At 44.8% G+C, this 26,691-nt stretch overlaps 3 protein-coding genes and 2 pseudogenes across 8 annotated transcripts in view; 3 read left to right on the forward strand and 2 right to left on the reverse strand.

Annotated features, from left to right (window-relative positions):
• LOC105190860 (titin) overlaps window positions 1-19,027 on the forward strand; it is a 61,424-nt gene extending 42,397 nt beyond the window's left edge. For 3 of the 5 annotated variants that reach the window (XM_025306304.1, XM_025306313.1, XM_025306309.1), the window contains exons 2-11: window positions 6,443-6,885; window positions 7,690-7,855; window positions 8,792-8,932; window positions 9,753-9,874; window positions 10,060-15,780; window positions 16,159-16,561; window positions 16,821-17,240; window positions 17,473-17,674; window positions 17,768-17,962; window positions 18,125-19,027. In XM_025306304.1, the coding sequence (XP_025162089.1) occupies window positions 6,525-6,885; window positions 7,690-7,855; window positions 8,792-8,932; window positions 9,753-9,874; window positions 10,060-15,780; window positions 16,159-16,561; window positions 16,821-17,240; window positions 17,473-17,674; window positions 17,768-17,962; window positions 18,125-18,310 (7,917 nt within the window). In that variant the 5' untranslated portion in view covers window positions 6,443-6,524 and the 3' untranslated portion in view covers window positions 18,311-19,027. Of the gene's footprint in view, window positions 1-6,442; window positions 6,886-7,689; window positions 7,856-8,791; window positions 8,933-9,413; window positions 9,655-9,752; window positions 9,875-10,059; window positions 15,781-16,158; window positions 16,562-16,820; window positions 17,241-17,472; window positions 17,675-17,767; window positions 17,963-18,124 lie in introns of those variants that run through there. The other 2 variants (XM_011153846.3, XM_025306317.1) reach the window with 2 other exon arrangements.
• LOC112590249 (histone-lysine N-methyltransferase SETMAR-like) lies at window positions 3,793-4,621 on the forward strand. Its single transcript, XM_025306194.1, has 2 exons — window positions 3,793-4,214; window positions 4,279-4,621. Exons 1-2 carry the CDS (start codon window positions 3,793-3,795, stop codon window positions 4,619-4,621), a joined length of 765 nt encoding a protein of 254 aa, XP_025161979.1.
• LOC109504574 (histone-lysine N-methyltransferase SETMAR-like) lies at window positions 5,101-6,072 on the reverse strand (annotated as a pseudogene).
• Window positions 19,028-19,082: 55 nt separating the features above from the next.
• LOC105190859 (dynactin subunit 3) lies at window positions 19,083-23,096 on the reverse strand. 2 transcript variants are annotated; one of them, XM_025306322.1, is made up of 5 exons: window positions 22,898-23,096; window positions 22,005-22,138; window positions 21,310-21,779; window positions 20,358-20,523; window positions 19,083-20,270 (listed from the first exon to the last, which is right to left on the reverse strand). In XM_025306322.1, the coding sequence occupies exons 3-5, from the start codon at window positions 21,337-21,339 to the stop codon at window positions 19,690-19,692; spliced, it is 777 nt and encodes a 258-aa protein (XP_025162107.1). In that variant the 5' UTR covers window positions 21,340-21,779; window positions 22,005-22,138; window positions 22,898-23,096; the 3' UTR covers window positions 19,083-19,689. The 2 variants fall into 2 exon arrangements, with proteins under 2 accessions (XP_025162107.1, XP_025162113.1); XM_025306328.1 differs by having other exon boundaries at window positions 20,358-20,575.
• A 3,138-nt stretch (window positions 23,097-26,234) lies between these two features.
• Window positions 26,235-26,354, forward strand: LOC112590342 (uncharacterized; annotated as a pseudogene).
• The last annotated feature ends 337 nt before the right edge of the window (window positions 26,355-26,691 follow it).

The raw sequence follows: 26,691 nt of genomic DNA on the forward strand, positions 1-26,691 counted from the left end.
AGACGGAAAGACAGCATGCGTGACAAAGTGTGTAAGTTAGTCGGGGCGAAATGGCCGAGTGAAAGAGCACTTCGATCATCAGTCGCTCGTTTCCCGAGATAATGTGCACGTTGAGGATACGTCCTGGGCGATAAGGCCAAGTGTGACGATGATTACAACGAGGATGCTTGGCTCCCCGGCAAATAGCCGAGCGCGTCGTTATCGCGCTAAGTGCATCGACGTGTCTTTTTCGCGTGTGTGATTTCTCGCGGAGGCTGCCGTATAATTTATCATACATTTCCCTCGCTTACAACTCCTGTTAATATTATTAATTCCCCGCTAATGAAAACTACAAGAAAGCGTATTGAACACACGGCGCTAAAAAGACACACACACACACACACACATATGCGCGCGCGCGTGTGGAATAAATGAAAGTGCAAGTTTCGCGGCAGTCGCGGTATTCGTCGTCCGTTCGATAAGAGACAACTCTCTCTCTCTCTCTCTCTCTCTCTCTCTCTCTCTCTCTCTCTCTCTCTCTCTCTCTCTCGCTCCTCTCTCGCCGCGCGACGCGCGCCATATTAATAGCGACCGCGAGGAGAGGACTCGAAGAGCGATCCCTTGCGGTGTGATGCGGTTTCTCTAAGGTTGAAAACATTAATGTGCCACTGTCCCCGCGGATTATGTCACTTGTAGACAGGCACGAAGAAAGGATCGTGCAAAATCGACCCGGGTGAACGCCGAGCTCCTTCCTCGCCAAGACTTCGCATTGGCCCCGGGGTGAATCAGTCCTTTGTGCCGGGCTCTCTCAGGGTCAACCACTTTCGGTGCAGTATATGCCTCTCCGACGTTTATATGTACACACGCGAACACACTCGCCCGTCCGAGAGTGCCTACAGGGTGTCTTGAAAGTCGCCGCGTAGCCAACAGTCAAGTACCACTAGTTGGATATTTTCAGACGGACTCTCTCCGCGGCGCGGCGCGGCGCGGCGCGGCGAGGCGCTTCGCCTCCTTCGAGCCGCGTCCGCGGAAGAGCGTGAGATAAGATTAAATCCATATGGCAGGAGACGGCGTGGCTCTCTTCAAGCGAGATCAGTCGCGCTCGGATGTGAGAGCGGGTCCTCTCCTAGCGCCGGAATCCTAGCGATTCGTACTCGCCGCTTTCGTGTGCGAGGAGACTCGCACGCGTGCGAATAAATTCGACCGATTATATCCCGCAAATTCCACGTCAGCGGTGTCTCGGACGGATCTGATGAATAATACGACAGTCGAGTGACTCTCCGTCCAATTAACAGCTATTAAATCGGTCGCTTCGAAAACATGAGCAACTTGCGTGAGGAATAGACGAGGAGGAATGTGAAAGAAGTTGAAATTCCGCGAAACTGCGAGAAAAAGAGCAACTCGCACGAGAGATCTTATTCTCATCGTAATTCTATGTCTGTTTTATGTCAACAAATTACGCTCGCCCGTTACGTAACAGCGCGATGCGCGTCGATCCTCTCTGTCGCATGACCACACGTAATAGCTACTATACACGTAACGACGCCATTCGCCATAATGAGAAGAGGATCCGCGCGATCCAGCGCGAACACCCCGCGAGAGACGGTCGAGGCGCGTTAGAAGCTCATCAAGGCGCACGCGTTCATTCGTTTCTTGAACATTCAAGCGGATGAATTTCAGCCGAAGTGGGTGCCTCGGGACCCGCTGCGCGATTTCCACATCGTCAGGCCCACATCGGCGGTTAGAAGGGGTTAAAACCCGTTGTTCCTTTTCTCATCGCGTCGGATCCCAAGTTTATTGGCTCGACGCCGCGTTCAAAGTCGAAAAAATAAGCCAAATAGACCGCCGCCGCGGGGAGGAGGAGAAGGAGCAGGAGGACGGTGGGAGAGGTTCGCAGGAAACGCGAACCGAGGGAGGACGAGGAGAAGGAAAGGAGAGACAAGCGTGTGCGGCGAATAGTCGTCTTTGCCGGCGGCGGGGAGACGATGTTTCTCATGAAATACCTCATCGCGATTCGAGCCTCTAATTCGGCTCGCTGCTGATTCACTCTTGACGTCTCGGACGCGGACGAACAGTCCGCTCGGACCGCAAACATCTTCCTCCCTTTCGTTTTTTCGCCGGCCCAGCCCCCGCGCCGCGCGACGGAGTCACCGTTAAGAGGAAAATTGATTTTTGCATTCGGCAAACAGGTTCGATAAATCGTTTCGCGAGGTTATCGGTAGGATGCGCAGCATCTCTCTCTCTCTCTCTCTCTCTCTCTCTCTCTCTCTCTCTCTTCCTTCACGGTTCTCACATCTTTCTCGCCTGTCCCGTGCGAAAAGACGTACAAGTCCTGCTTCATCGCTGACGTCATTGGCGAGGATGATCCACGTTCCCAGTAGCCGATGCGTCGCTCCGCAAACACACGACAGCCCGAGTCCTACGGTTTCGATTCGAGCAGAAGTGCTTAAACAATCTTACCGGGCTCATTCCGCGGCCTGAATAACATCCGCGATTTCGGCGAGGTGTCTCTCGAATAAATTTCCGCGAGCGAGGCCAGCCATGCGAATTCAGAGTCGAGGTGGCTTTCTATAACGACTTGGGACAAACACCGCGGTATAATCAGTAAAACAGTCACGTAGGTATTTACCATACTCTCTCGTCTCCGCAGACCAACACAGTGATTTGTGACGATTTGTGAGTCCACTAAAGCGCTAAAGAGCCCGAAGAACCTGAAATTTCTGGCCCCACCAACGACGTCTAGTCGCTCAATCGACCGATCGTCCCTCATGTTTAACCCTTAAACTCTGGGATGGGTGAAGATTCACTCGATGATATATTTTAACTGTTGCTACTAGATAGCAGCACATTATACAATGATGTCCTGCTAAGATTTATAATGTTTATAAATATTTACGTATAGTTCATGCACACTCAAAAAAAATAAAATTATACCTAGAAATTCCTGGTAATAGGAGATAATAAAGGCATCTTAGTATTCAAGGATTAAGGAACGCACACTACATTAATCCTTTGAAGCACGAATTTTTAGCAATAATAAAAGAAAATGATTATATATATATAGGAGTTTTCTGGGTTGCTAATTACGAATCTGGAGTCAAAATTTTAAAATTCAAAATGGTGGATTCAATATGGCGACTTCGAATGGCTAACTTTGATATGATATTATGAATATGTATCAAACTCGGTATATATATGTTTTTTCGATCATAGATGACAAATACAAAGTCGAAATTAAAAAATTCAAAATGGCGGATTCAATATGGCGACTTCAAATGGCTAACTTTGATATGATATTATAGATTTTAATTTCGGAAATCTGATAACAAATTTGTGATCAGCGACCCAAAGAATCTCCATATACCTATTTCTGTCGAAATCGAAGGATCTTGAACATTTTTATCCACCATATTGGATCCGTCATTTTGAATTTCGAAATTCTGACCCCGGATTCGTAATCGGCAACCTCGAAAACGTAAAATAAACAAGTTTCATTACGACTGTTTTTATAAATCACCGTTAAATTAATTTTTACTGAGAAATATATAATTTTATGCAATTTGTTTATTTACAGGATGCTTCAATTTCAAAAAAATTTTACATTTTACATTTTCAGCACGTATATAAATATTGGGTTGTCCGGAAAGTTCGTGCCGATTTTTAGTAGGTGGCGTAGGGATAGGTCTGAATATTTCAGAACGATTGAAAACAAATGACATGCGTACATATCGTAAAAGACGGTACTTCAGGTATATTTGGAAAAAAATTTGGTTACGATACGTTAATTTTTATCAGTTTTATACGCCTTTGAATATGGAAGAAAACAAAGTGCATTTTAGGCATTTAATGCTTTTCTTTTACCGGAAGGGCAAAAATGCCACACAAGTGGCAAACAAGATATGCGCTGTTTATGGCGAAGGTGCTGTAGCTGAAAGAACTCTGTGGAAGTGGTTTGCTAGGTTTAAAGCTGATGATTTCAACCTTAAAGATCAAAAACGCCCGGGTAGGCCCTCCACCACAGATGAAGATCAGATTAAAATACCGATCGAGAAGAACCCACGCTATACAACACGTAAATTAGCAGAAATGTTAAATATGTCAAAATTCACCATCCACGAGCATTTTGTGAAGCTTGGCTACATAAACCGTTTTGATGTATGGGTTTCCCATGATTTAGCGGAGAAAAATCTGATGGATCGCATTTCCATTTGCGACTCGCTCTATAAACGCAACGAGTAGACACCATTTTTGAAGCAGTGATGAAAAATGGATCATTTATAATAATGTTGAATGAAAAAGATCTTGGGGAAAGCGGAATGAACCACTTTTAGCTACCCCAAAAGCTGGTCTTCATCCAAAGAAGGTCATGCTCTGTGTCTGGTGGGATTGGAAAGGGATCCTGTATTATGAGCTTTTACCAAACAACGAGACGATAAATTCAGAGAAGTATTGTTCTCAATTAGACGAATTAAAGACAGCAATTGAACAAAAACGTCCAGAAATAGCGAATCGGAAGGGCGTCGTGTTTCATCAGGACAATGCACGGCCTCATGTGTCTTTGATAACTCGACAAAAGTTGTTGGAGCTCGAATTGGGATGTTCTACCCCATCCACCATATTCACCAGACCTCGCGCCCTCTGATTTCCACCTATTTCGATCATTACAAAATTCCCTTAATAGAAAAAACTTCAACTCTTTGGTTAGAGATAAAAGATCATGTAGAAAAGTTTTTCGCTGAAAAACCTGAGAGATTCTGGAAGGACGGAATTTTCAAGTTGCCTGAAAAATGGAGAAAAGTTGTAGAACAGAATGGCACCTATATAATTTAATAAATGTATACTAAAATTTAAATCTCCTGCGTTTCAATTTTCCTTCAAAATCGGCACGAACTTTCCGGACAACCCAATACATAACATATTTTAGAAGCGAAAAAAATTTAGACGAAAATATCAAAAAAATAGCTTAAATAATTAAAAATGAAAAAAGTAAAGGTGAGATTGTGGGATCCCACCATGCTTCAAAGGGTTTAAGCAAAGGAATATATTAGGTCATTAAATATAAAATGTCCGATTTCGAACCAGAAGTTTGATTTATTATATCTCAAACTAGAAATAATACAATTAATCAAAGTATGCATCTAAACTATCGATACAGTTCTGCCATCTAAACGGTAGCTTATTTATGCCAGCAGCGAAAAAGCCTGAAGAGCGCAAGGCGTTTTCCACAGCTTGTTGAGAATTGAATATTTTTCCTTGCAAGAAATGTCCCAGTGTCCCTGGAAGAAGTGGCAGTCAGTTGGTGCAAGGTCTAGTGAATACAGTGGGTGACGGAAAGTTTCCAAGTCCAGCTTCTTTAGTTTAAGCTGCGTTATTTGTGCGATATATGATCGAGCATTGTCTTGCAAGAGGATTGGCCTGTCTCTATTGACCAATCTCAGCTGCTTAATCGCGAGCATCTTCATCATCTCGTCCAGTTGCTTGCAGTAGACATCCGCTGTAATCGATTGGCCAGGTTTCATGAAGCTGTAGTGAATAATACCAGCGCTGAACCACCAAACAGACAGCGTTAGCTTTTTTGATGAATATCGGTTTCAGACTGTGTTTCGGCACTTCATCTACATCCAGCCATTGTGCCGAGCACTTGCGGTTGTCGAAAAGAATCCGTTTTTCATCACACGTAGCAATATAATACAAAAATGATTTGCCTTCATGTCGTAATGATAAAGAAAGGCAAGCTTCCAGACGATTTCTCTTCTGACGCACGTTTAATTCATGAGGAACCCGTCTATCCAGCTTCTCTACCTTGCCGATTTGTTTCAAATGGTTCCAATATCGTTGGAATAGTAACGTTAAACCTTGCTACTAATTCACGCGTAGTTTGAGATGTATCAGCTTCCATTACAGCTTTCAGCTCATCATTATCCCTCATCTTGATCCCGAGTCGCCCACGTGGTTCATTTTCAAGATTAAAATCGTCAAAACGAAACTTCTCAAACCATCGACGTACTGTACGTTCGTTAGCCACATATTCACCAAACACTTCGTTGGTACTTCGAGCTGTTTACGCTGCATTGGTTCCACGACGGAACTCATATTTGAAAATAACACAAATCTTTGACTTATCTATGATTGATGATACACAAAAATTGCTGTAACGAAGGCAATTCGAAAGACAATCACAAACCAAAACATACGTTTGAAAGAATGACGATGCAGCTTGACAAGAAAAGAAACTAAGAACTGTAAAAGTGAAATGTCAGAGATATCGACTGTCGAACTTAGTGCTCAAAGAAATCAGACACTTCATATTTAATGACCTAATAGAATAGCGTGAGCTGTAATGAGCGACTTTAAGTGCGGGACGCGGCAACGTTAATATCCTAACCGATGGAATCTGCAGGTCGAAGCTACGAACTTGCAGAAATGACATCCGTCATATGATCCTGGTAATTTGCTGTTACAGAAGCGAGACGCATGACAGACGATACCGGGCGGGCGTTATCAGCAGGTGAGGGCTCAGTAGCTTTGGGCGACGCGAACGAGAGATGTCGGGTGCCGCTGGCACGGAGAACCCAGCGTTCGCCGACGATAAAGAGTGCAACACCAAGCTGGAGAACGGCGGCCAGCAGCAAGTGACCGGGGAGCAGGACCACAAGACCTCCTCGTCGGCGGCGGACAGCGCGCCGACGGAGAATGGCCACCAGCGGTCCTTCGTCTCCCAGCACTATGTAGAGCCGATGAAGCCGAGCTCGGAGCCGTGCTACAAGACGGAGACGAGAATCGAACTGCCGGCCGACAATACGGAGAAGAGCTCGCCGGAGCCGAAGCTCAACGGTGTCCATGGGAACGGCAACAACAACGACGCCAGCTTCCTCAACAACAGCGCCACAAGCGTGCAGGTGAACGGTGAGTTGAAACGCACGTATGGCGTCGCGTCTATTGAAGAGCGACAAGTGATCCTACGAACTTGAAGAATTCGGGCGGGGGGGGGGGGTGACACTTAGAAACTCCATTAGGACCGTCCACCAAGAGACAGGATGGAAAAGCAGTCGTAGGAGGGAGGAGAAATTGTCTCGTCTCCACTCCCCGTAGAATATGACTCGAGTAGACAGTACTTTCGATCGTTAATTACCACCACGCGTCGCTACCGGTTTGCCGGTAAAGACGAGAAAAAGTCGTTCGTGGCCGGTGAAACGGCCCGGGAAGTACTCGACATGGCGGCGAATCCGTTGACACGCATCGCGACGTACGATGTATCTCATGTCGCGTGTTCGTTGCCGACGATCGTCTTTCCGTTCGCTCGACGCTCCGTCTCTCCCACGCGTATACCTTCGACACCGATGCCGATAAAAATAACGACGAACTCTCGTGTTCGTGCGATCGCGGACACCGATGTCGAGATCACTTCTCGAGTTCTCCCGCTCATCGATTCGCCCGTCGCGTCGCGTTAACCGGCGTCGCCTCCGCTCGCTCATTTTGCCTTCGTTCTCGCGCATTAACGCACTCATATCTCGCGCAACCGCGTGCCGTTTTCCACGCGAGACTGCGCTAAAAGCAGGAAACCCGGCCATATTTTAGCCGGATCGCTCTTTCGCGGAATGCGGTTTCTCCGCTGCTTTCGTGTGCGACCGGAAAACGAAAACCGGTTGCATCTTACGCGAACGCGGACGCACACCTCATGCTAAACGGACCATTTCCCGTTTTCCATAGAGTCCGGGAAAAAGGAGCAGATCGAGGCCGTAAACCTGGAACTAGTCTCGATGAGGCCGTACTCGGCCAGCAATATCCAAACGAAAGGTCAGGAAGCCTGCGAGGTACCAGCTGATCCTTACGAGGAGTACTTCGTGCCGGTTAACGAGCATCGAAAGTACATCAGGTAACGAGTCGTCGTTCGTCGTAGCGAACGAGTCTCTGCGCTTACGCACTTCTTCATTTCCTCCTGCGACTCTGTCTCTTTAACTCTCATTAACTGTGTTACTTTACATGTGTATACCGTTCCACCAACCCGGCGTGCGCGTCGAATCCTATCCCGAATCTCCGAAACAGAAAACACGCTAACGACGAGGAAAGCAAGAGGGGGAAAAAAGTGGAAAGAGAGAGAGAGAGAGGGAGAGAGAGAGAGAGAGAGAGAGAGAGAGAGAGAGAGAGAGAGAGAGAGAGAGGAACAGGAACAGGAGCGCGACTTACGGTTCTCCGCGCGAATTAACGAGCATCGCCGCGATCGATCCCGGACGAGATTCCCCGCGTCGCTCTTGTGAAATAGTATGTATCTGCGATCGTGAGAACTGCTCTCTCGTAAACGCGGAATGTAACGTCGGGACCTCGTCGCGCACATTGAAAGACACTAAAGTCACCCCGGTAGACACCCCCCCCCCTCGAGCAGTCGATCCCTCGCTTCGGTAGCCGATAGCGTAATCGTGAGCGGCGAGCACGTGTGTACGGCGAGATAAGCAGAGGCTGTAGATTAGGCTAGGCGACATTCGGCTTTTCCCCGAAGAGGCGCGTATTTTCATCGCGCGCGCGCGCGCGCGCGTGTTCCGTCCCGGCGCTTATCGGAGGCGCGACAGACGCCTCCGACGCTGTTTTTAGCTGCAGCGGATAGCGCAGCGCAGACACACACACACACACACACAGCGCAGCGCCGAGCTCGGCCGTCGCTGTCCGAAAGAACCCTCGTTTTGCCCACCTCGGTAGAGAGAGAGAGAGAGAGAGAGAGAGAGAGAGAGAGAGAGAGAGAGAGAGAGAGAGAGAGAGAGAGAGAGAGAGAGGAAGAGTTAGACGACGGTGTTTTCTGTTGCCACGATACTTATAGCAGGGAGCCCGAGGCCGAGGTTGAAACGACCGTGGCTGGAGTGCGTTTTGATTTGGGCCCCGGCGTCGGCCGCGAAGGACTCAGTCTGAGAGACCCTGCCGCCGGACTGGTCGACTATTCCCACTGGCTGACAGCCCTCAGGTACTTGAAGGATGCTTTCGAGGATGCGGAAAAAGAGTTGGGGTTGACTGTCTGTGGAGTATATACACGTACTTAGGTTTCTTACAAGGTCAAGTACTAACACGCTTACGCTACCGCTCTCCTCTCCATCCCCCAGCTCGGATGACACGTCCCTCCGTGAAAGACCGTCGCCGCACGTCCCGAGGAGAGACGCTTCGTTACCGAGACGTGTCGGGTAGCAAAGCAGCTTCCGGACCGGACAGTTTCGACGCGATAGCTAGCGAGCACAGGCGTATCGCCGACGTTTGTAACCCGGAAGGGTCGATCCGCGTGAAGCGAATAGTAATCGTGATCGGACGTTACCAAGAGTGTCGGGGCCGAGTCGCGCGGCGTCGTCTCGAGAGAAATAGAGAGAGAGAGAGAGAGAGAGAGAGAGAGAGAGAGAGAGATAGAGAAAGAGAGAGGGAGAGAGAGAGAGAGAGGGAGAGAGAAAGAAAGAGAGAGGAAGAAAGCGAGAAAGAGAGAAAGAGAGGGTGAGATGTTGGTCGGTCGCTTCTTGAGCGATGAAGCGCGCGAGTAAACCACACGCCACACACAGCACACGATTCAAGAGATCAAGCGCTCGTTGGAAAGGTGGTTTAGACACCAGGGTGCGATGTGCCAGGGAAGCTTCTAATCCCGTTGGCTGGTCACCGACGGAGGTCGCTAGGAAACAGGCCGTTACACGCGCAACGCTGTACAAAGTATGCTTCTTGGGTTTAGGTCGAGGGACATGTTGGAGCACGCGACGAGGGCTGCTGATCGCTGTCTCTCTAACGAGGTGATCGAACTTGTGTTGCAGGGGCGAGAAGCTCTACGTCACGAAGGACAAGAGGTCCCGGAACTCGTACTGGAGAAGGATGGCCTGGGCTTGCGGGCTGCTGGTCCTGCTGATCGCCGTCATCATCGCCATTCTAGCCGCAAGTAAGATATCGCTCTCTCTTTCTCTTTCTCTCTCTCTCTCTCTCTCTCTCTCTCTCTCTCTCTCTCTCTCTCTCTCTCGCTCTTACCGGCTCTGCGAATTTCACGTCGAGGAGAAGCGCGACGAGCAATGGTCGATGTACACCGAGCGAAACTTCCCTCAGATCCTACGAGTGCCTTTGTTTCAGCCGGCGTGATTCTGACGCAAGAAGCTACGGAACCTTTGGAGACCTTACCGCAGGAGGCTGACGCTCATCAGCTGGACGACGTGAAGACAGCGGGTAGGCAAGAATTCGTGAAGAACCCACCGTCGAGTCCACCGCCTTTAACCTCGAGTTTTCCGCCGTGGCCGACAACTGATGAAACGGAATATCAGATTGTGCCGAACGCTTTGGACGGGATTCTGCAAATCGACTTGAAGTGGAACGAGGACTTGAGAGATAGCAAGTCGCAGGCGTATAGACTGTTGGTCGACGACATAGAGCAGTACCTGAAGGGCATGCTGCAACCGGCGGAGAGCGCGTCCGTAGTCAAAGTGTACGACATGAACGAGCAAGGTGAGGTGAAGTTCAGAATAAGTCGTCCGCCTTTGTCTACTCCTCAGGCGACCCAAGAAAGCATCGAAACGGTATTGCGGCAAAACGGCAACATGATCGGGCAACTTCATTTGAGAAGGCTTCAAGTTGGAAAGCTTATTGATCAATGCGAGAGCGGCATCTTCGAGTGCGCCGAGAGCTGCAAATTCGACTACGCCGCCGCTGCATTCATGTGCACCTGCGGCGCTGGGAAGATGTTGGATCAGGACAACAAGACTTGCGTGGACGACAACGATTTGAGTAACGTCGAGATGGACGACGTAATACCACCATCGAGCACGGAATCCACGAGTGATTTCGTTCAAGGTAGAAGCAGAGGACCCGGCACGGAACAATTTGGACCGAGATACTCCGATAATTGGGAACACACGGAATTCAAGACAAAATTGGCCGAGGCAGATGCGCCCGCAACGACGACGAAGCATATTTTCGAGGATAATGATCCTCATTGGCATCACGAACATGTGCATCATTCAATGGAAACAGGCTCCGAAGCGAAGCCTCCTGTCGAAGTATTGCCTACCGCAGAGCCAACGCTACATTCATTTACCATGTCTGCTGTTGAACCACAACTTGCCACAGAACCAGAGCCTTCCGTTAAATCAGAGCCCTCTGCTGAACCAGAACCCTCTGCTGAACCAGAGCCCTCTGCTGAACCAGAACCCTCTGCTGAACCAGAACCTTCCACTGAACCAGAGCCTTCCGCTGAACCAAAACCCTCTGCTGAACCAGAGCCTTCCGCTGAACCAAAACCCTCTGCTGAACCAGAGCCTTCAGCTGAACCGGAACCCTCTGCTGAACCAGAGCCTACCACTGAACCAGAGCCTTCCGCTGAACCAGAGTCTTCCGCTGAACCAGAGCCTTCCACTGAACCAGAGCCCGCTGCAGAACCGGAACAAGCTGCTGAACCAGAGCCCACTGCGCAGTCGGTGCCAGCTGCTGAACCAGAACCGTCTATCGAGCCAGAAGCTGCTGCTCAGCCAGAACCCACAGCTGAGCCAAAGCCCGAGCTTACTACAGAATCGGAGCCCACTAGCGAGCCAGAACCTGCTAGTGAGCCAGAGACCACCATGATATCCGAATCAGACGCCACCACGAAACCAGAAATCGGATCTACTGCTGAGGTAGAATCCGCCATTGATGGGCAACCCATTGTAAAGCCATTGACAGAATCTGCAGAATCTGCAACAACCTCCGACGAAATAGACGCTGTAAATAATAATATAGAAACGACCACGGAATTACCTCACATGACAACGATGCAATCGCATTTAGACACGGACGCTGAAATATCCAATCTGCCAGATTCCACTATGAAGTCCATGTCTCGCGATGATACGTACATCGAACCACAGACGCAAGCGTCTATTTTGGATGACGCCAACGGCTCAACCGATACACCTGCAATCGTAAAGCCCGATAAGAATCAAACAGATGACACAGAATTGCAAGTGATACCTTTAATACGCAATAATGAATCGACCGATTATGTCGAAGCTAAAGCGGAATCGACGACAATAGAATATTATACTAATAAGGACGACGAAATTGCAACCACCGAGATGAGTTTTACTACCTTGAATTACGAAGGTCTGAAGGAGGGTAACGGCGGAAATGATAACCCAATGATAACCAAAGTTGAGGATAACGAAAGACCAGGCGAAAACGCGGAACAATTTACACAAAGTCCTAACCTTCAAGAGGACAAAGAATTGAATGCCAACACTGAGAGGAATCTTGATACGAGTGTAAATAATATTCAAAATGAAGGATCTTCGACCCCTGAACGTAATTTAATGACTGATCAACAATCATCGAGCACTACCTCGTATGATCCTGAGCAGAATACTTTCACCACCGCCTCACTTACCACGCTGGTGATGCCAACAGAAGACAGAACGGAATCAGCTATTAAATCGACTCTCAGTGACACGTATTACCATACGATAGAAATCAATGGCGTAAGTAACCCAGATACATACAACAGTCCGAAGGTATACGAGACGACTGTGGTACCAGAAACTACTTCCACCGCCACGTCCATTCAATCAGAAAACGTGCCGCAAGCCGCTTCGTGGCCGCAATCCGACACGCAAGATTCGAACGAGAAGAACGTCATCGAGCATATGCCGACGACGGTGTTCCCTAAGGTACCGAAGAACTTCGCTCACAACGTAGAGCCGCTCGTGGAACCCATCGAGAAATCAACGGACGACGAGCACATCATGATGATACCTCAGTCTGACGAGCCTGCGACGAACTCTCACGCGATAATTCCGCAACTCATCCCCGAGCAGAGCATGCCAGTCGCGAACGCATCGGTCGTTGCGGAGGTTCCGTCGACGGAAGTCAACAACAGGGTGATGGTGAATGAGCACGTAGACACGAAGAAGGTCACGCCAGACACGAGCTCGAGCGGATCACCCACAGCGCGTACCGACGAGAACGTCGTGTACACCGGTAGCAATGAGCACACAGTCCGCCCTGACGACGCTGTGGAGCACTCGACGAGCCACCCTCTTCACCCGGCGATATTCCCGGAGAACTCGGTGGATCACTTCGCCGGGAGAGCCGACGCGGGCGACGATCGACACGCCGAAGACATGTCGCCGTTCTTGCCGGACGTTCACAAGGAGAAGGAAAACGCGAAGAAAGCGCCACGGCTCGATAAGGACGAACAAAACGCTCCCAATCCCTTCGAGACTCACATCGACGACGTCATAACGCATCGGCCATTGATGCAACACGGTAATATGGCCGACGCGAGCCGCGGTGTGAACGAAACCGAAACCAAAGACTTGCTGAACGACGTCAACTCGCATCCGGCGAGCGACGAGAAGACGGATCTTGCGAAGAAAAGCGACGAGAGTCCAAAGGTGAACGACGTGGATGACTTGGGCAATGGCGCTAAAGATACCATGAAGAACAATTTAGACATCAGCGAAGTCGCCAACGACACGGAGTCCAAGATTCCAGGTGACGGTCCTGCAAAATCGAGCGACGACGCTTCGTCCGCGGAGGAGAATAACGAAGCGCTAAAAGTGATACCGCTGATGGCGGAGAATAAACCAATAGACGAGACTTCTCAGACCAGGAAGCAGTCCGCGAGTCATGAGATCGCGACGTCGAGCGAGGCCGCTGAAGGCACCACGACTCCTGCGGCCGAGGAGAAGGCAAAGGAAGCAGTCGCAAGTCCCGCAATGGAAAGTAGCAGCTCGGAGAAGCCAGAAGAGAACGCCGTAGAGGATCAGTACAACGACATCACGGACGAGAGCTTGTCGAAGGAGTACCGACACAACGGTGACGTTAAGGACATCCCGATAAAAATCGCGGAGCAGTCGAAGAAAGCCATCTTGAACGACATCGATCGGATGGAACTGCCCGACAAGACGACCACATCTGACAACACCACGAAGAAGAGGAACGAGACGGACGAGGAAACCTCTCCAGGTACAACGCAAAGCCCGATGACTACGACGGAGGGTGTCTCGGACGGACAAATGGAAGATGCCAAATTCACCACGCAGGAACCCGTGTTGCCAATGGAGATCCAGCAAGATATATCGACAACGATGACAAGCGACAAGGTCGAGACCACCACTATGACCAATGCTGACAAGTCGGAGGAAAATAATACGGAACCGCCGAACGCTTCCCAGTCCGATGAGAAAGACACGGCGACGACCGTGCAGGTTACAACGACGCAGTCAACAATGGAGACCAAAACCACAGCTCAAGTCCCGATCTTGCCCGAGGAGCTGCAAACTACGGAGAGCGATATGTTGACGACAACGTCGGCGCGGCCGACGAGCGAAGAGAAGGAAGCGAAGACTGAAAACAAAACGGAGAGCGTTAACGACGAGGAGGAAAACGCGGTGACTCACAGCGTCGAGGAAGATACCGATATGAACACGTCGTCGGAGGCAACCATGGCGGCGACAAGGGTGTACGAGAATAACGTGAGCATAGAGGCCGGCCGGAAGATAGAGGAAAACAAAGATGCTAATGAGCAGAGCAAGTCAACGACCGAGAACTCGAGGGAGAGCGCGAGAACGGAGACCACTCTCGCGATGTCCACGGAAAAGAGTTCTACTCCAGAAAGGAGTACCACACCGATGTCCAACGACATCACCACCACGGAGGACGTTAGACCGGTGACGGAACTGCTGGACGATACTCAGCCTATGATAGAGTTCGATTACAGAACGCTGTTCATCACGACTACGCCGAGAGCAATTCAGCAGATTTCGGATGACCTGTCCGAGGAGGAGCTCAAGGTGATACCGTTGGAGAGGAATCACGAAAGCAAAAAGAAACCAGTCGACAAGAAGGGCTTTGACAAGTACAAGTATAAAAAGGAGAAGGACCTGAGCTTGGGAGAGCCCGAAGAAGAGAATGTGTCGATGGAGGGTCCCGAGCCAACGTTTCTCTCGCAAACGGAACCGCCGAAGGTGACCATCGGCGCTTACGAGGAGCTGAGCGACAGCGCAGTGAGCTCAGACCTGGACCCAAGCGTGTCCAGGTATATCTTGGCCGACAAAGAGGGCAACATCCTGCCGATATCAAGCAATCCAGAGAAGATCTACGAAAGAAACGACGCCGAGAGTAAGGCGTTTACAGAAACGAAGCCCAAGAATTACCCCAGCTTCATCCCCGTGTCGGAGGAGATAATAGAGCCGGTGCCGGTGACGGAGCCCTACATAGTCATGCGGAATTACACGTACCACCAGCCGGCGGTCACGACGGGCGCTTTCGGAGCGGAAAGCGCGATTGCGACAAACGAGACGGCGGCCGAAGGTCGCGCGACGGGCGACCCAGAAACCGATCGCCCGCAAGCCGCCGACGCGAAAGTGAACGACACGGCCAGCCGACCTGTTGCCTTTTCCTCGGATCACTCGCCGAACGGCGAGGGGGCGGAAGTGGATGGCGTTGCGAAAGTCTCGTCGACCGTGCGATACGCGCCGTCAGACGGCCCTCGCAGCAGCGACACCTCGCCACCTGCCCTGCACCTACCCGATGTGCTCTACTCCAAGTGCACCGCGGGTCAATTCCAATGCGCCAACGGCACGTCCCGGGACGGCGCGTACTGCGTCGCGCTGTCCGCCAAGTGCGATTCCGAAACGGACTGCTCCGATGGCTCGGACGAGCTGAACTGCCAAGAGCACGGCTGTCCGGGTAACTTCCAGTGCGCCAGCGGACAGTGCCTGAGGAGGCACCTCGTGTGCAACAAGATCCTGGACTGCGACGATGGCAGCGACGAGCGCGACTGCGAGCAGTGGAAGTGCCAGCACGACGAATTCAGGTGTCCCAACGGTAAGCGGAATATTTGAGAATCGAAGGACAACGATGAGAAGATCCGCTAGGTTGTCAGCGTTATCGTCCGATAATTATCGCTGCACGGAGAGAAGTTTTTGATAAAAGTTATTCCGTTTTGTAACCGATGAATGCGTCGATTACTTTGCCTCCATTTTCATCCTGTTTGTAGTTCGGAGACTGAAATCTGCTGTTAAAAAATGTACCTTGCTCTCTACATTTTAGCGCAATAAACTCTACTGACACTTGGCTCTTGTACTCGTATGGAAAATATGGTATAATTGAAAGGAATTTATGAAAAAGCAAAAAGCGCTGTATAATATTCTCTTCCCGCACGATGACGATGAAAGTTGACGACGGTGCGTGTGAAATTCGCAGGGAGGTGCATCCCGGCGCTGTGGCAATGCGACGGTCGACCCGACTGCGAAGGTCACCAGGACGAGTACAATTGCGCCGTGAGCTGCGGCAACAACGAGTATCTCTGCCCAACGGAGAAGTGGTGCATCCCACAGACGTGGCACTGCAACGGAGTGGCCGAGTGCATGAACGGAGAGGACGAGAAGCTGTGCGACTGCGCCTTGGATCAGTTCAAGTGTCTAACCGGAGGGTGCGTTCCTCTGCATCAGGTCTGCGACGGCATCGAGAATTGCCCGGATCACTCGGATGAGTGGAGCTGCCTGGTCGCGAATGTCACCGCGGAGAGGAACTTGACTGACACGGACGTCGACGCTAAAGCGGACAAGGACGATTTAACCGATGGCGCGTCGCTGGTGAAGATCAGGTGCGAATACACATTTGCACGTAGAATAACGTCAACGAGAAAAAATGGAGAAATTTCAATCGCAAATCAAGGTTCTTTATAAAAAAAAAAAAGAACTTTGAATCGCAACTAGGTAGGGGATACTTAAAATCAGCACATTTTCGACGAAAATGCTCGGGGATATAAAAGATGAGCAAGCCGAGTGAAATCGAACCGAGAGCCTCACTTTGTGTCATTTGTAATAAGCAATGTCTGTATTAAAATATGTATTTGCATGTAGGCAATACGATGGCGAGAATCGACTAGTCTGTTCGGACGGATGGAGCGAGGAATTCAGCGATTCTTACTGTCGAGCTTTGGGATTCGCCGGCGCCGAGACGACTGAGTTATCAGCGTGGAGCAACAGCCAAAAGATCCTAAGATTGAAGACGAATCCGCAGCTCCGCAAGCCGCTGGTGACGAATCTAGAACGGGTAGAATTCTGCGTGTCGGGCAAAGTCGTGCGAATTTCGTGCCAGGAGTTCTCCTGCGGCTTGCATTACGCGGAAGTCCCGACTGCGAGATTAGCCGGTGGGACTCCGGCCAGCGACGGACAATGGTCCAGCGTGGCCTTGCTGAAGGAGCTGAAACACGGTGCGGCTTGTACAGCCAGTATACTCGGTCCTATGCACGCCTTGGCCAGCTATTCTTGCATCTACAGGTGATTGAAAGATTGCTCGACTTGGCTTTCCGATCGATGCCGCGTCCTTCGTGAATCTGTTCCCGTCGTTTCGTGAACATTTCAGTCGGCCTCTTCAGGGAGAAGGACAAAAAGGAGTGAAAAGTTTCAGGTCACCCAAATGTTCGCCGAACACGTTAACAATTTGAATAAGAAGAAACGATAAGGAATTTTGGAGTTAATGTGTAATGTAAAGTTCTGCGTAATCTTGCAGATACAAAGAGAGAAGCGGATGGGAACTGTTTGCCGGTGGTAATATGCTGAAGGTGCACCACGTGAAAAATATCATGCCCTATCCGCAAGTGAAGTATAATCAGTTTCTCTACAACAACGACATCGCCTTGGTCGAATTGGAAGAGCCGTTGGTGTTCTCTAGGAACATCAGTGCCGTTTGCCTGCCCAGACAGCCTATCCAGGTACCCTTGGGATCAAGTTGGCCTGGATCTCATTAACACATCTTATCTCTAAAATCTAACCCTCTCTTGGTTCCTTTCTCTTTTTTATTTCAGCTCAGACAAATTTGCGTGACGGCAGGGTGGGGATTCCCTATGAACGGTGAAATAGATCTACAACAATATCTCAAATTCTTGCCTATTCCGACGTATGACCCCGACAAATGCAACGCCACGAGTCACTACGCAGGATTCATCACGAAACACGACATATGCGCTGGATTCACTGATGCCAATAAGGGACCTTGTTACGTAAGTGCGACGTTACCACCAGAAGCAACTATTTTCTATCTATATCTTTATGCAGAGAGAATGTCCCAAATGTGCTGTTTTTTTATTATTTGGGTCACCTATATTGATTGAAAGTAGTAATTGGTGTCAACCGCCAAAATAGTCACAAACTCGTCCTTTCAGAACGACGAAGGAGCGCCTCTGATGTGTGTCAGCGAGTCGCAAGGCGCGTCGGAACGATGGGAAATTCAAGGTCTGCTAAGTCATCACAGTAGATGCTCAAGAGATCATCCGGCGATCTACTCGAGCTTGGAACCAGCGCTTTCGTGGCTACGCGAATCAGTGCCAGCTTTGCGAACGCAAAGCTAAATCGCTAAGCTATTTTACCAATTTCTCCTGAGTTTGCGAAACATCGAAACTTAACCGACGGGAATTTAATGCATCATTTGATCTGCGATGAGTAAACCGAAGGTGCACACGAGTGAAGACACTTGCTGAGTTATTACATGCCCGTCGGTCAAGTGTTAAACGAGTGTACTATACACGGGCAGGCTCCTCTTTGAGATTTATAATTACGCGATATGGTAAGAGCGAAACGTCCGATAATTATTACTAAAGTATCATTGTCATTTCGATTATTTTTGCCGATTAACGCAACAACAGCATATGGACTTTTTCTTACTTTACAATCTACCACATCGAGTAACTATGAACCAGAGAGTCATTTTTACGAACAAGAAATAACGAAAGAATTTTCACAAAATAAGAATTTGGTCTGAAATCTCTTATCTTTCTCCGCAAAATTGCACGAAAATTATACACGCACGGACGATTGTTTCAAATTTAGACATTGCTCCTTCATATTTCCCAATTCAAATGTTCCTATTAATAATGCAAAAATAATTTTAATAATTCTCGAGCACCAGTGCCGTTGTTAAACAATAAAATGGAAAAGATAAACTTTTAAATTTCATAAAAACATTTTGTCAAGAATTGTGACGGCATGTGTAAAGAAAATCAAAGACGATGAAATTATACCGATTTATAATTAAGTAATCATTATGTAAATACTGTATAAAGTAAACTGTTTATTATCGATAATGTGGTATATAAGAGTGATTTATTAGTGAAATGGGTCTCTCCTTTTTTACATATTTTTATTTTACGTAAAAAATCCTTGTAATAATTGTTACAAAAAAGTTACTATTTCGAATCAATTGAGAACAAATTGTGATATCTCGGATATTCATAACATATACTATATTCTACTACATACATCAGTTGAAAGATGATTATTTAAGATGAGAGACCAATACATATATATATGTCCGATTATACGAGAATCGACAGTTTGTCTCAGAGATCCTAAACAAGGATTCCTGAAATGAACAATGGATAGTATAAGCAGTAGATAGGATAAATGTATATAATATGAATATTTTAATAAGATGCATTGTTATAGAGATACAGCAAGATAAAAGTATGTTTATATATGCATAGTCATTGATGAATGCATATTTTTATATTTCAAGAGTAAGGATGGCAAATAAATGTATTTTAAAAAAAATCTGCATTATGTAACGTTTTCATTCTAATTTAAGCCAGAGGGTGTTTCTAAAACATTTTACTATAATAAATAATTTAAAATATTACTGGTAAAACTGATTTTGCACTATTACACTATAACGCATTTAAAAAATAAATTAACACCGATACACTTGATTGAACAGGACACAATAATTATCTCCTCAATCATCTTCCATTTGTTTCTTTGGCATAGCTGCCATTTCTGTAGCGGTAATTGCAACATCCAAAGAAATTAATGATTCTGATATACTACTTATAACTGCATTATATTTGGATAAAAGGTCATGCACATGAGCACTCAGCTCTTCAGAATCCTCGTAAGCTTTGAGGTATGACAATGACAACTTGTTGAATGTATTATTAAATTCAGGAACATCTTTGATACGTTCAGATTCTAATACTGGCATGAGTTCTTGCATTTTAGTCAACAGCTTGTGATTCTCCATGATCTCTGATTCCATTGTCAACAATAGCTGTGTTTTAGCACTCGTAGGCATTTCAATATCTTCAGAAACAGGATCCAAGTAACCATTTAGCTCTGGCAACCGTTTGATGACTGCATTTGGCTTCTCTCTGCCTGACAATGCCGAGGAGATCAATGAGTTGACGTCCAGTAGACGATCTATGACAGCATTCAGTGGTGCAGGATCATCAATATTAACTGCCTTGTTGGGTCCGTAAGCTTGTTTCTCCAAATTAGCAATTCTGTCCTCTAACAACTTGATGGATGACATTCTAAAGACTAAAATGCAAAAACAGATCAGTCTGTATACATCACAATCTGTACATGTACTATGATGCTAATAGATAATATTGCAGGAATACTTACTTTTGATTAAAAATCCACGTAAGCTTGTTTGTTGAGAATTTGACAGAAGTGCTTGGAGCACTCTTGAGGTTAGGTCTCTTGTTACTGAACCACCAGGGGGTACAGACTCCCCTCTTGAAAAACGAGTGCCAGGCGCCACCTGGGGCTGTACCCGGACGTTGCTGAACTAAAATGGATCACGTGACACGGAGTGCAGATACGCGGTGGTATTCAAACCCCTGCAGCCGCGCACTTTCATTAATATACTGTTTTGTGCAAATGTGAACACAGAAAAAGAAATATTTTTAATAAGTATTTTACAAAACTTTATTTTTATGTTTACTTGTACATGCTAATTAATCATTATTTTGCCCTATTAATTAGCATGTATGAGTAGACATAAAAATAAAGTTTTATAAAATACTTCTGAAAAATATTTCTTTTTCTATGTTCACATTTATACAAGATTATATATATGCATATTGAATTGTGTAATATATGTATAATTTCAAAATTATTAGATAAAATGAAATGATAGAATTTTTATGTCTGTATAATTTTATAAAATAATTGTATAGAAAATATTGTATACAAAATTATAGATATCAGCGGCATACAACTATATACAACTACACAACTCAATATGCATATATTAGAAACACAATATAAATATAAAACTACATATTTATTACAACCTTTATTTTGTATTTTTTTATTACCATGTTTACAAATATAATTTTAAACGATTACAATATTTTTTATAATAAAAATAAAATTTATTGCATTTTCTACATTATTAAATAATATATTAAATTTGAAATACATTTTGATATATATAATAGGATGTCACACACAGTAAAATAAGATTCATTTATATATAAAACATTGTGCAAATGTTTTCATTAGTGAATAGCTATGAGAAAAAATGTTTTTTATAGAAATAATGTTAAAATAATAATGAAATGAAACATACCTGTGGAGAACATTTTAAATTTATCAACATTTGGAAGAAAGTCTTCTATATATTTGACATGTCCTTCGTGATGTCATCCCATATATTCCCACGTCGCAGTCTGTTGATCCTCTGATGCTGATGATAAATAATCATCTTCTTATTGCGTAACATCTTCCGTTATGTCTTCAAGTTTCTTCTTAAAACATAGATTTCTTCTTCTTCTTCATTTTTTCTTGCTGTCTCTTCACCCATGTTTATGGGTAGTGGCACAAAAGCAGAATTGTTCGGAACATTTTCTACTACACTAACATGCTCACAAATATTATCGTTAACGTTAATATCAACATGCAGTTCAAAATTTAAAGGCAAATGTAATGTTGGTATAGCATTATTGGTTAGGTGTCACCTAGACTCATAAGGCTGTACTATATTTTCTGGAAAATGTTCCGTACAGATTCTCAATTTGGCCAATGTTTCTTTAGGCACACCTATAATATCACAAATTACATGAAATATAAGAAATTACATGAAACAATTATGAAATATTAAAAATTATATTAGAAAAACGAGAGCATTGCAATATTAAAGATAAACATGGATATCTATATACAAGATAAAGAAAATGTGTTTAAATTAATTAAAATATATTTAATAAATTTTAAATAAAAATATTTATTATTAAAAAATGGTCATTGCATCTGTTTAATACTTACTGATCAGTTTTGCCTATAACTGTTAGCTAATGTTCCCTTTTCAATGCATCCTCTGGGAAGCAATATACTGGTATTTGAGATATGGACTTACATTGCGGAACACAACACTTCCATACCATCTTGAAGAAATGTACCTAGAAAATTAACATTGTTACTTATATATAAAGTAAAATATTAATACAAAATAAAATATTAATTAATAAAAAGACAAAATAAATCATAAGGTAAGAAACACATTCTTTCTCTTTTCTTTATTCTCTCTAAGAAATATTAATTGTTATATTAACATGTAATATTACGAGAGGTAGAAAACTAACCAACTCAGTAAATAATTTGTTAACAGTGTGACCAACGATTGGCAATAAATTTGAGAATATGTTAACAAATTGATAGATTTACAACATCTATAATTTGCTATTATTCTTTTTACCAAACCTGCTGAGAGACTGACAACACAACAACAGATAGACAATAGGAAGCAAGCAGGATTTGCAATATGTTCCATTTAAATATATTGAAATGACAGATCTTGCTCGATTTCTGACATCAATTTGTCATATTCAGTCATCAGATCCTGTGATATTTCTGCCATTAAATTGCTGATAGAATTTGTAGTTTACTTGCAGAAATATAATCTGATAGCAAAATTGGATAGAATGACGGCATAGAAATCAAGTCTGTCGTTCTAATATACTTAAATACTACATAACATATAGTAAATTCTGCTCGTTTTTCACTAATATGCTGTTACAATGTGTGAGCAGACTAAAAAATAATAACAGCAGATTAGGGCCGTAGATAATTTTATATCTGTCGACACGTCACATTTGAAACTGTCACCAATTTATAATAAGATTAATTTTATCTACACATATATATACATAAATACTTACATAAATGTCAATATTATGACGCCACACGCTCCTTGTCCTTCGTTGGCCCTTCTTTTTTCTTCCTATAATACTGAAATGCTCTTTTTTGGGTACTTAAATATACGAAACACTTTCTCAAATCACTGATAAACAGAAACTGTTCAATATGGCGACTAACAGATGATGGTGCCGGGTAGACTGCGCTGCCTTCTGTTTTTATATCCAATCCGAGACGAACTAAAGTCTCTTCCGTCACCAGTAAAATACAGGGAGTTAGGAGCCTCTGAACTAACACGTCACTCAATAAGTTCGTAGGATGACATATAAATGGGACTACTATTGACAAATCCATATAATTTTTAGGAAGTACTAACCTTCAAATGATACGTGTCAAAATTTTATGACAATCGGACGTTTAATTCAAAAGTTACAGTGGTTTAGTGACGCACGACGTCGACTCGTTTTAGCAACGCGTCGACGATTCAGCGGGCTGTTTGAAGCTGTTTCAGCGCAATAAAAAGGATTTTTTGATGCGGTATGTGACAATGAATGAAACATGGATCCATCACTACACTTCAGAGTCAAATCGGCAGGGAAAGCTCCAGGGAAAGAGATTTGGCTCCAATGAAGAAGTGATTGCCGAAACTGAAGCCTTGCTAAAACGAGTCGACGTCGTGCGTCACTAAAACCACTGTAACTTGTGAACTAAACGTCCGATTGTCATGAAATTTTGACACGTATCATTTGAAGGTTAGTACTTCCTAAAAATCATATGGATTTGTCAATAGTAGCGCCATTTATATGTCATCCTACGAACTTATTGAGTGATGTGTTATATTTCTAATCATCTTATATCCGATTTATATCTTGTCTTAGCACCTTTCTTATAATCCTTTCTTATAATCCTGGATTTACAACAATAAGTCTTTCCCCAGATAGCCAAACCTGCGCGAGCAGATTTCGAACAAAGCCTGCTATCATAGTTTGATAGCAAATAGGCAACAAATTTAACGCAGAATCTGTTATATCAAATTATGCCGCCAATCTGCGGCATAATTTGCGCCGTCAAATATGCGCCAGATCCTGTTGTCAGATATTTGACGGCAGATTTGTAGCAAAAACCGCGCAAGACTTGCAGTAATTTAACGGCAGATTGGCGGCAGAAACTGAGCAAACTCTACGCGCAGACTCTACGTATAATTTGGCAGCAGGACCTGCGCGGTTTCTGCCGACAATCTGCTTGCACGGCCTGTCATACAGGCTGTCATACATACTGTCATAGGTCCTGTCGACAAAACACGAGCCTAATGAGGACACAGATGGCTATGGTTTTGATCTGGAGATCTGATCGAAATTGGCGTCAATCTGCGCGCATTCTGTCGCATTTTGCTTACTGGGTCAATAGAGTCTTCTAATTCTGAAGATAATAATGAATCAATGTTTAAATGGTCTCATGCGGCAATCCTTTTGCTGGTAGAAAAGTATCGGCTGCAAGAAAATAACATCATATCGGGTAAAATGTCCCAGAAAAAAATGTGGAATAATATTGCATCAGCATTATCTATTAAAGGCTATAATGTCGCTGGACTTCAATGTCTTTCCAAATTTCACGAAATAAAACGAACTTATAAATCTATAAAAGATCACAATGCCAAATCAGGGAATAATCTTAGAACATGGCCTTATATGGAAGTCATGGAATTTTTGCTTGATGAACGACCTTTTATGTCGCCTCCAGCAATAGCTTCTTCAAGCAACATCCCAGTAAGCAAAATACTAACAGAATGCGCGCAGATTGACGCCAATTTCGATCAGATCTCCAGATCAAAACCATAGCCATCTGTGTCCTCATTAGGCTCGTGTTTTGTCGACAGGACCTGTATGACAGGCCGTGCAAGCAGATTGTCGGCAGAAACCGCGCAGGTCCTGCTGCCAAATTATACGTAGAGTCTGCGCGTAGAGTTTGCTCAGTTTCTGCCGCCAATCTGCCGTCAAATTACTGCAAGTCTTGCGCGGTTTTCGCTACAAATCTGCCGTCAAATATCTGACAACAGGATCTGGCGCATATTTGACCGCAGATTGGCGGCATAATTTGATATAACAGATTCTGTGTTAAATTTGTTGCCTATTTGCCATCAAACTATGATAGCAGGCTTTGTTCGAAATCTGTTCGCGCAGGTTTGGCTATCTGGGATGTGTTCTAATTCTAGATCTAATAGAGAATCTAACTTACCAAATGCAAATATATGTAACAATGTAAACTCAAGTAATATAAATTTAAGCTATTCAAATTCTTGGAAGCACAAGGCACAAGAAAGTACATCAAACATTGCTGAATCAATTTTACAAAGTCGGAAATTGACTAAGAACAACAGTGGTCAGAGGCACAAAGAAAACATGGGCTTTAAAAAGCAAATGCTAAAATTCATGAGTAAAATTTTAGACAAATTATAAATGTTTTTATTTTAATTTACATGCAACAAAGACAAAACGAAGTTATAGTACAAATTATAAGATTGTTCCCTTTGTTTTTGAAAAAACATTGTACCATTTATTTTTTTGTTTACTTCTTTTTAGTACAATTAATATTTTATTTAGTTTTGTAAAATACAGTATAGTAACTGATACATCTATTATACTACATTCTGTCTTCCTTAATATTTTAAACATAATCTTAAAATTTGCTTTATTTTTTAATATTAATAATTAATATTAAGTTTATACACATAAGTATTCACTAATGTCTTCCCATTGTAATTTGAATTATTTTGACGATTTTCAACTTTATGCCTATACATATTTTTATAATAATAGTTAATTAGCTTACATAGACGCAACACATAAAGTGTTGTGAAAATCGTATAAAAAACAGTTATAATAGCAAGACATTAATAACTTCCTGTGTACATCTGTGATAAATTGAATAATGGTTGTATGCATAAGTGATACTTAATGTTAAGAAGACTGATATATAAAATAAGATTTTTCTTTCTATGTTGGAACAATTAAAATTTGGTAAATATTTCTGATGAAAGTTATGTGGAACAGAATTACTACATCCAGTTAACTTAATCAGTCTATTATAACAAAATTAATCAATTGTATTGATCAGAAAAATAAATTGGTTCATTAATATTGCTGCTTGGTCGATCGAATAAGTTAACCAGAGTTAGTGATATTAGTTCTTTATGTATAACTAACAGCATTACATATATGTAACTTGTTTTTATTTTTATTGTACCTCGAGACAATACAAAGTATTTCATTTTTATTTTGTCGAAGGGAATGATTAATTAATATTAATACTTGGTCGACTGAGTAAGTTAAGCAGGATTAATGATATTAGTCCTTTATGTGTGTCAACGGTCATACCACGCTGAAAGCACCAGTTCTCGTCTGATCACTGCAGTTAAGCAGCGTTGGGCTCGGTTAGTACTTGGATGGGTGGTAACCACCTGGGAACACCGTACTATTGACGTTAATCCCGCCCCCCCTTCCTATGGAGGGAGCAATGGGGGAGGCGCGGAGGGAGATGGGATGTCTCCCCTCCCTCCGAGTAATTACCAGAAGGCTTTAACCCGGTTGGGGAACAACCGACCGGGGAGGACCGCGTCCTGGACTCCTTTAATGGGACAGGACGCCGGTACTCGATGGCGTTTGGGGCTCCCGGAGAGCCCTGGGGCCGGGATGTCAGGGAGGGAATACAGGAGTAGTTCCCCTGGCTCCCCCCACCACAATCCGAATGGTAGACATCCCGCAGGGGTTTTAGTCAATAAGAGTCTGACATAACCCCCGACCCCCCCAAAGGGTCGGGA

This window comes from Harpegnathos saltator, unplaced genomic scaffold (genome assembly GCF_003227715.2).
Source record: "Harpegnathos saltator strain DR-91 unplaced genomic scaffold, Hsal_v8.6 scaffold124, whole genome shotgun sequence".
Classification (NCBI taxonomy): Eukaryota; Metazoa; Arthropoda; class Insecta; order Hymenoptera; family Formicidae; genus Harpegnathos; species Harpegnathos saltator.

Bases quoted from the DNA above. Each gene is read 5' to 3' on its own strand.
- LOC112590249 (XM_025306194.1), top strand. From the start codon at position 3,793: ATGGAAGAAAACAAAGTGCATTTTAGGCATTTAATGCTTTTCTTTTAC. The intron at 4,215-4,278 runs GTAGACACCATT...TGAATGAAAAAG, and splicing joins TCGCTCTATAAACGCAACGA to ATCTTGGGGAAAGCGGAATG.
- LOC105190859 (XM_025306322.1), bottom strand. From the start codon at position 21,339: ATGTTGATAAATTTAAAATGTTCTCCACAG. The intron at 20,524-21,309 runs GTATGTTTCATT...GATCCATTTTAG, and splicing joins ATTTAAAATGTTCTCCACAG to TTCAGCAACGTCCGGGTACA. The intron at 20,271-20,357 runs GTAAGTATTCCT...TTTGCATTTTAG, and splicing joins ACGTGGATTTTTAATCAAAA to TCTTTAGAATGTCATCCATC.